Source organism: Bison bison, unplaced genomic scaffold (genome assembly GCF_000754665.1).
Source record: "Bison bison bison isolate TAMUID 2011002044 unplaced genomic scaffold, Bison_UMD1.0 scf7180017864050, whole genome shotgun sequence".
NCBI classification, from domain to species: Eukaryota; Metazoa; Chordata; class Mammalia; order Artiodactyla; family Bovidae; genus Bison; species Bison bison.
In genome coordinates, this window is record NW_011494622.1 from 5,540,420 (window position 1) to 5,549,059 (window position 8,640).

General features: G+C 47.9%; 1 protein-coding gene across 1 annotated transcript in view; it reads right to left on the reverse strand.

The window, feature by feature from the left end:
* The window catches only part of FAT1 (FAT atypical cadherin 1), a 126,530-nt gene that overhangs the window by 106,003 nt on the left and 11,887 nt on the right, over window positions 1-8,640 (reverse strand). The window contains exon 2 of the mRNA XM_010835822.1: window positions 330-3,612. Coding sequence (XP_010834124.1) covers window positions 330-3,594 — 3,265 coding nt within the window. The 5' untranslated portion in view covers window positions 3,595-3,612. The remainder of the gene's footprint in view (window positions 1-329; window positions 3,613-8,640) is intronic.

Sequence of the window (8,640 nt, forward strand, 5' to 3'; positions counted from 1 at the left end):
CACGCCAGGCAGCGGAGTGGTCGCCTATGTCTGCACCTGCACCAGCTGGAGAAACTTCGGAAGGGCCTCTCAAGAGTTACAGAAAAATCACAATGAAGCTTTTGATAAGATACAGAACAAACCTGGAGGTCAGGATCGGGGGTCATGGTTTCAATTCAGGTTCCTCTGGTTCCATACTACACAAAGACACAGGCAACAGGACAAAAAGCATGGATGTGCACTGCGCCCTAGGGGCCAAAGGGGAACTGTGAAAGAGTCAACACGGGGGACATTTACTTTAGAAAGAAATGAGAGGGAAGAGCAAGCCAGCGTAAAGAGAACACACTCACCTGTTTCTTCATCTATTCTGAAAACACCAACACCAGAACCATCCCGAATGGAGTAGTGGATCTCCCCATCTCTTCCCATGTCCTCATCACGAGCGGACACCTTCATGACTGAAGAACCAAGAGGGGCGTTTTCTTTCACCGCACCCTTTTCCACGAAGCTGGGAAACACGGGCGGATGGAGGTTCTCATTCACGTCGATGACCTCCACTTCAACGTAGCAAGTGGAAGACAGAGAAATGGGCTTCCCTTTGTCTTTGGCCCTCACCGTGAGGTTATATACCTGCTTCTTCTCAAAGTCCAACTGCTGTATGATCCTCACGGCTCCGCTGAGCTTATCCACATCAAAGTTTCCTTCTCCGTGGTCCAGGAGACTGTACCTCACTTGACTAGACTGACCCAAATCAGGGTCGTGGGCCTCTAACCACATGATTATGGTCCCTTCTGGAAGGTCCTCTCGAACTTTCACGCGGTAATTAGGGGGAATAAACTTGGGCGGGTTGTCATTCACATCGTCTAAGGATACTTTGAGAATCACCGTAGAGAGCAGCTGGGGTTCTTCCCTGGCTTGATCCCTGGCTTCAACCTTTAAGTAATGCACCTGCTGCTCCTCACGGTCCAAGGGGTTCAGGATTTTAACCACTCCAGTCACGCTGTCGATTGAGAACTTGTCTGTGTCGGTGAGAATAGAGTACCTCACGTGTCCGTTTGGCCCCAGGTCTTTGTCTGTGGCTTCCACCTGGATGATTTCACTGTTTATCTCTTTGTCTTCGCTCACTTCAACAAAGTAGCTCTCCTGTAAAAATTCAGGTGGATTATCATTGGCGTCCAGGACTCGGATCTCCAGCAGATGCCACGCCGCCCTCTGTGGCAGTCCCAGGTCAGACACTGTGATGTTCAGGGTGTACCTGTCTGTCGTCTCACGGTCAAGGGGAGACAGGATTTTGAGCATCCCCGTTTCCATGTCCATAACGAAGCAGCTATCTTCATTTCCTCCGGAAACGGCGTAGACCAGCTTCCCGTTGAAGCCAGTGTCGAGATCAGTAGCATTCATGACAAGCAGGCTGGAACCCACAGGCTGGTTTTCCTTGACCTGGATCCCAGCTGGAAGAGTACTTCTGAACTGGGGCACGTGAGCGTTGACAGAGTGGGAGTCAAAGAAGACGTCCTCGACCTCTCCCTGGCTGTGCAGCTTGTTCGCCTGCAGGAGTTTCTCCGCCAGCATTTTGGCCACGCCCGTCTCCTCACACTGCAGGCTGACCGGCTTGCGAAGGGCAGCCACGGTCATGTTGATGTATAACGGGGTGGCAAAATTCTCTCCATCTGTAGCCGTGATTCTCAGGCTGTGAAATGACACCTTGGCCCCTAAGCCATCCATCAGCGACTGCTTTAACGACAGTACCCCGGAGTTGGGGTTCAAGCTGAACAAGTCCAGTTCATTTCCAGCCTCGATCTGGTATCGCACCAACTGAAGTTCATCTGCATCGATAGCAGAGACGGTAGTTATCTGCTCCCCGACGCCCAGATCCCTGGGAATCGTTCCTTCACAATTTATCTTCTCAAATAGGGGTGTGTTGTCATTCAAATTATTGAGAGTAAGGGTGGCAAGGATCTCAATCTCCCGGCGGTAGGGCGAGCCCCAGTCTGATGCGCGAATCCTCAGAGTGTAAACCCGTGGCATCAGCTCATAGTCCAAGTTTTCTGAAGTACTCACGGCGCCTGTGAAATGGTTAATGACGAACGGCACGTGATTTAAGTTTGCAATGCTGTAAGTCACGTACCCGTTCTCACCCTCATCAGGGTCTACAGCGCTCACACTCATGACCGTAGTACCAATGGGCACGTTCTCATCAAAAGATGCTTTGTAGGCTGTCTGAGTAAATTCCGGAGGGTGACTGTTGGCACTCAAGACTTTAACCAAGACTCTGGTCGAGGCTTTTCTGTCACTGGTTGTGACTTCGAGTTCAAAATGGGATGCCTGCTGTCTTTTCAGGGGTTCTAAGATGGAAATGAGACCAGTGTTGTGATTCAGACTGAATTTAGCTTTTCCAGGTGTGCTTTTAAAAACATACTTCAAATGAGGGTAGCTAGGCGTGGCTTTTACCATGACCACAGGTGTGTGGGGAGGAGCGAATTCGCTGATTTCTGCTCTGTAAACCTCCTTCTCGAACCTGACCGGCCCCGCTTTGAACCGTGGCGAAATCACATGGATCACTTTCACAGAAGAGAACTGGGGAGGAGTTCCTTTGTCTTTCGCCTGGAGCGTCAGGTTGTAGCCGAAAGGATGACTGTCCCAGTCGATGGCGCCAGTGGCTTTGAGCTTGTATTCTCTGCTCCCTGGAGAGGACCTCACTGTTCTGAACTGCTGAAGGAGGTCTCCCGCCACAATGCTTAAAGAAGCGACCTCCCCATTGACACCCTGATCGCAGTCGTCCACGGTCACGATGGCGTACGTGGGGTCCCTGTCCAGTTCGGACGGTGACGAGGTCACGGCTGTTATCACGGGGGCACACGCGTTGGCCTGCTCTACGTGAACCGTGAGCTTGGCCATGCTGCTGATGCCGCTGCTACCGTACAACTTCATGCCGCGGTCCACAGCGAGAATCTCCATCTCGTAGACACTGGTCTCTGTGTAGTCAAGTCTGCCCGTTAAAACAATGGTGCCACTGGTGGGGTGGATGGCAAACATGTCTGTTCGGTCTTTGAAACTGTAGTAAAATTCTCCATTGGTGCCTATGTCTGCATCCGTGGCACTGACTCTCGCGATACTGGTCCTTATGGCTGTGTTTTCAGGTAGAGACACGCTGTACGAGGTGGGGGAGAAGAGGGGTCTCAGGTCATTTGTATCCAGCACTTGCACTCTGACCTTTGTTCGTGCTTCAGCGTTAGTATTTTTTTCCACTGCTTTGACAATCAACGTGTAGTGGTCTTTCACTTCTCTGTTGAGAATAGCTGTATTTCCTCCTTTGGTCCTTATTCTCAGAAAGCAAAAGTCTCCAAGAACGTACTCTTCGGCTTTGAATAGGTTTTCGTTGTCTCCTGAGATGATTTTGTACCTTAACTCCCACAGTGGATTTGTCATGTAAATACCCATCTTTACGGGATGCCCCACGTAGGTTTTCGCTGCAGAGTTTTCATGCACTGTGACATTGTACTGGAAATGTGTGAACTGCAGGGGCATCTCTTCCAGCGTTCCGCTTCCATCACCATCTCCGAAATGCTGGAGGAGGCGCAGCAGAAGCAGAAGCGAGGCCAAGTGCCTCCCCATCGCTTAACTGTCAGGCACCTACGAGCCAAGCAAATAAGAAACATTACTTCAGGGAAATGAACAAAAAGTGTACATCTTTTCTTGTTTCAGACCTCACATTTTAATACAGCATTCGCCATCTACACAGAATATGAGTAAGTGCAATGGTTTTCCAATAGAAGTATCAACACTGCTAATATTTCTAGAATTACTAAGGTCAAGAACAATTTTCAGTTTATTGACTCCAACGATCTTAATGACCATCTGCCAGCTGTAACAACAAAATTTATTCCTGCACTTCAATCTTGAAGGTAAGTATGCTGCTGCTGCTGCTGCTGCTGCTAAGTCACTTCAGTCGTGTCCAACTCTGTACAATCCCACAGACAGCAGCCCAACAGGCTCCTCCATCCCTGGGATTCTCCAGGCAAGAATACTGGAGTGGGTTGCCATTTCCTTCTCCAATGCATGCATGCTAAGTCGCTTCAGTCATGTCCGACTCTGCGACCCCACAGATGGCAGCCCACCAGGCTCCTCTGTCCACAGGATTCTCCAGGCAAGAATACTGGAGTGGGTTGCCGTTTCCTTCTCCAGAAGGCAACTATGACTGCTAAAAAGGTACACAAAGGTCTGTTTAGTCAAATCTATGGTTTTTCCAGTAGTCATGTATGAATGTGAGAGTTGGAGTATAAAGAAAGCTGAGCACTGAAGAATTGATACTTTTGAACTGTGGTGTTGGAGCAGACTCTTGAGGGCCCCCTGGACTGCAAGGAGATCCAACCAATCCATCCTAAAGGAGATCAGTCCTGGCTGTTCATTGGAAGGACTGATGCTGAAGCTGAAACTCCATGACTTTAGCCACCTGACTTGAAGAACTGACTCATTTGAAAAGACCCTGATGCTGGGAAAGATTGAAAGTGGGAGGAGAAGGGGACGACAGAGGATGAGAAGGTTGGATGGCATCACCGACTCAATGGACATGAGTCTGAGTAAACTCCTAGAGCTGGTGATGGACAGGAGGCCTGGCGTGCTGCAGTCCATGGGGTCACAAAGAGTCAGACACGACTGAGCTGAACTGAAAAAGGTACACAGTGAAGACTCTTTCCATTTGGTACAGGTGTGTGCATGCTCAGGCGTGACCAACTCGTGACCCCGCGGACTGGGGCCCACCAAGCTTCTCTGTCCATGGGATTTCCCAGGCAAGGATACTGGAATGGGTTGCGATTTCCTTCCCCAAGGGATCTTCCCCACCCATACGTCTCTGTGTCTCCTGCACTCGCAGGCAGAATTCTTTACCACTACGCTATGTGAGAAGTCTTTGTTTACATTAACTTACATGAAGTGAAAGTGAAAGTGTTAGTTGCTCAATTATGTCTGACTCTGTGACTCCATGTACTGTAGCCCACCAGGCTCCTCCGTCCATGGGATTTCCCAGGCAAGAATACTGGAGTGGGTTGTCATTCCCTTCTCTAGGGGAGAAGGCAATGGCACCCCACTCCAGTACTCTTGCCTGGAAAATCCCATGGACGAAGGCTGCAGTCCATGGAGTCGCTGAGGGTCGGACACGACTGAGTGACTTCACTTTCTCTAGGGGATCTTCTTGACCCAGGGATTGAACCCAAGTCTCCTGCATTGCAGGCAGATTCTTTACCATCTGAGCCACCAGGGAAGCCTACATTTCCTTGTATACAGTAAATTAAGTGCTCAGAACCTCATGAACTGAACACTATTACAGTATCCTGAGCATGAGAAGCTTCGGACAACTAAATCAGAACAACCAAAAAAACTCTCAATGGTGGTTCTATATAACCTCCCATAATGACAGCTTACAATCTCATTTCAAACTTTATCCTGAAATTATATTTCTTTATAAGAATGATTAAGTTCACTCCCTACATAATACAAGGGTTTAGCATCTCATTTGGCACTATATAACTATTTAAAGGTATTAAAATAATTATATCATCAAGTTTAATACTAAGGTCATTTCTGAACCAACAAACTGAGCCAAAAAAAGTCTGTTCAGAAAGAGAAGACCACTAGCTTGCTGTCCAACAGAACCTGCCCTCTCTCAACCAGGGACGCGGATCTTGGCATCAGCACTGGGGTGTCATGACTGCTGCCCACAACCAGTACTCAGAGGGCCCACTGTCTTCAGGGCTCTGAATAACCTGTCCCCTGAACACAAAACACAAACACATGCAAACACATGTAGAGGGGCCGGATCAGCAAGGTAGCAGGCACTGCAGAGGGCCCAAGGGTGAAGCAGGAGGAAAGAGCACATTTGAGAAAGGGGTGCCCTGAACCAGCAGCAAGGCAGCCAAGACCACTGGGCTGGGGCCTGGCTGGGAAGCAGGACAACTACCTTCAGACCGTTTCCCTAGGGGCCGACATCATTCACTTGGTAAATCAAGGCAGCTTCACAAGAGGACAGGACTGTGGCCCTGAGAAGGACCTCTCCAATGAACACCCGGGAAATGGGACTGCTCCCTGAGCTGAGAGAAACAGCAGGCTGGAGGGCTGGCCAAACAGCCAGGGAATTAGCATGACAACTTAAATTCAGAGGAGCTTAACTCAGCGACTGCCAACTTTGCCCCATGAGTTATTTCATTAGGGGAAAAAAAGGAAAAAGCTGATATGCTGAAAGCAATTAGACACTTAACTGATACTGAATCACGTTGAAGTCGGGCAGCCTAACTTGTTCTTTAGTGACCGCGTCTTCTCACCAGATCAAGTCAGGAAAGCAGACAGATTTTTGGCCTCTAGAACAACTGATATTTAAACAAAATAAGACAATCTTTTCCCAAAACTCTCTTAATTTGGTCCACAGATCTAATACTCAAGGGAAATTTGAGGAGGATGCAACAATCTGGTGATTTTATCAAAACAAGTGACAACTTTGATTCATGACTGAATTCAACCTACAGGTATCGAGAACCCGAAAGCAGACAGACTACTGTGCTGCACTTGGTCGCTCAGTCGTGTCCGACTCTGTGACCCCATGGACTGCAGCCCGCCAGGCTCCTCTGTCCATGGGATTCTCTAGGCAAGAATACTGGAGTGGGCTGCCATGCCCTCCTCCAGGGGATCTTCCCAACCAGGAATCAAACCCAGGACTCCCACACTGCAGGTCGATTCTTCACCATCTGAGCCACGAGGGAAGTCCATGAATACTGGAATAGGTGGCCGATCCCTCCTCCAGGGGATCTTCCCAACCCAGGAATCAAACCAGCATCTCCTACACTGCAGGCAGATTCTTTACCAGCTGAGCTACCAGGGAAGCCCAGACTGTGCTAGGTACATGGAATTCAACAACTCACAGAATTATTTTAAAAGGCAAAGATCCTGATTCTGAGGCATTTACAAACCAGGGATAAGATGTAAAGAAAATGCTTTAAAAAACCATTAAAAAGATGATGTTTGCACAAGCACCTTTATTTTAGAACACAATGTTACTATCAACAGTATCCACTTTACAACAAAATCTCAATCCAGGATTCTACTGCAAAATACTTTTGCTTAATTCTACAAATAAAATATTATGGAGTCATCAAAAAGAGTAAGACAGTACTCTATACACTGACATGTAAAGAAGTCTAGATATAGTAACAGGGAAAACTAAACCCATCCCATTTACATTTGCAAAAAGGAAGGGGAGATAAATACGTGCATAGTTCATGGATGTGCTTAAAAATGATTGAGAAATTCTGAACGGATAAGAATTAAACTGTTAACAGCAGTAACTTCTAGAGAATAGGCAGCTGGGGGGATGTTTACACCTTCACTTTACTATGTGAATTTTTAGCATACATACATATATATACATATATATACACATACATACATACACACACTCACATACACACATTATCGTGAATTCACTTTTCTTTTGTTATTTGATTCATTCAACACCTTTTTAATGAACACCTACCATACCCATTTTCCCCGACGGCTCAGCAGATAAAGAATCTGCCTGCCAATGCAGGAGACACAGGAGACTCGGGTTTGATCCCCTGGAGTAGGAAATAGCAGCTCATTCCAGTATTCTTGCCTGAAAAATCTCATGGACAGAGGAGCCTAGTGGGCTCAGGTCATGGGGTTGCAAAGAGTCAGATACTACCAAGCATGCACGTACCACTGTGCTGGACCACCACGTCTGGAATAATTCTACATGCTGCTGATACATATGGAGAAGGCAATGGCACCCCACTCCAGCACTCTTGCCTGGAAAATCCCATGGACGGAGGAGCCTGGTGGGCTGCAGTCCATGGGGTCGCTAAGAGTTGGACACGACTGAACGACTTCAGCAGCAGCAGCAGCAGCTGATACATAAATGAACCAAACTATCAACTCCTCACGGAAGGTACAGTTCCTGGTGAGAGTCAAACAAACATGGAAACAAAGAATCTGTCAGAGGCTGATGATGAGTGTTAAGGAGAAAAATAAAGTAGAAGCAAATAGAGACGGTAGTCAGAAACATGGAAGGAAAAGACAAAAATGATGCGAGTTTCTCAACCTCAGCCGTATTGACGTTCGGGGCAGATAATTCTTGACTGGGGAAGAGAGGCTGTGGGACAGAGAGCTGCCCCAGGCATCCTTTGGTATTAAGCCTGCTCTCCACCCAACTAAAAGCCTACAGCCTTTCCTCCCTGCAGCCCCAGCAAAAGAGATGTCTGCAGACAGTGCCAAATGGCCCCTGGAGCTCAAAGTCATGTCCGGGAGAGAAGTGCTAGTTAGAGAAACCACAAAGAGACAGACGGCGGTGGCTTGGCACAGTGGGTGAGGGGAGAGTAGCAAAGCAGATCCTTTCTTTAAGTATGCCTGACATTTTACAATACCTTTAGATTGTCAGAAAAATTACAAAGACAGTTTCCCCACTGATAACATCTCACCTGATGATGGTACACTTGTCACAACTAATGAACTAATATTAACACAGTTAGTCACTGTCTCGGAGAAGGCAATGGCACCCCACTCCAGTACTCTTGCCTGGAAAATCCCATGGACGGAGGAGTCTGGTAGGCTGCAGTCCATGGGGTCGCTAAGAGTCAGACATGTCTGAGCAACTTC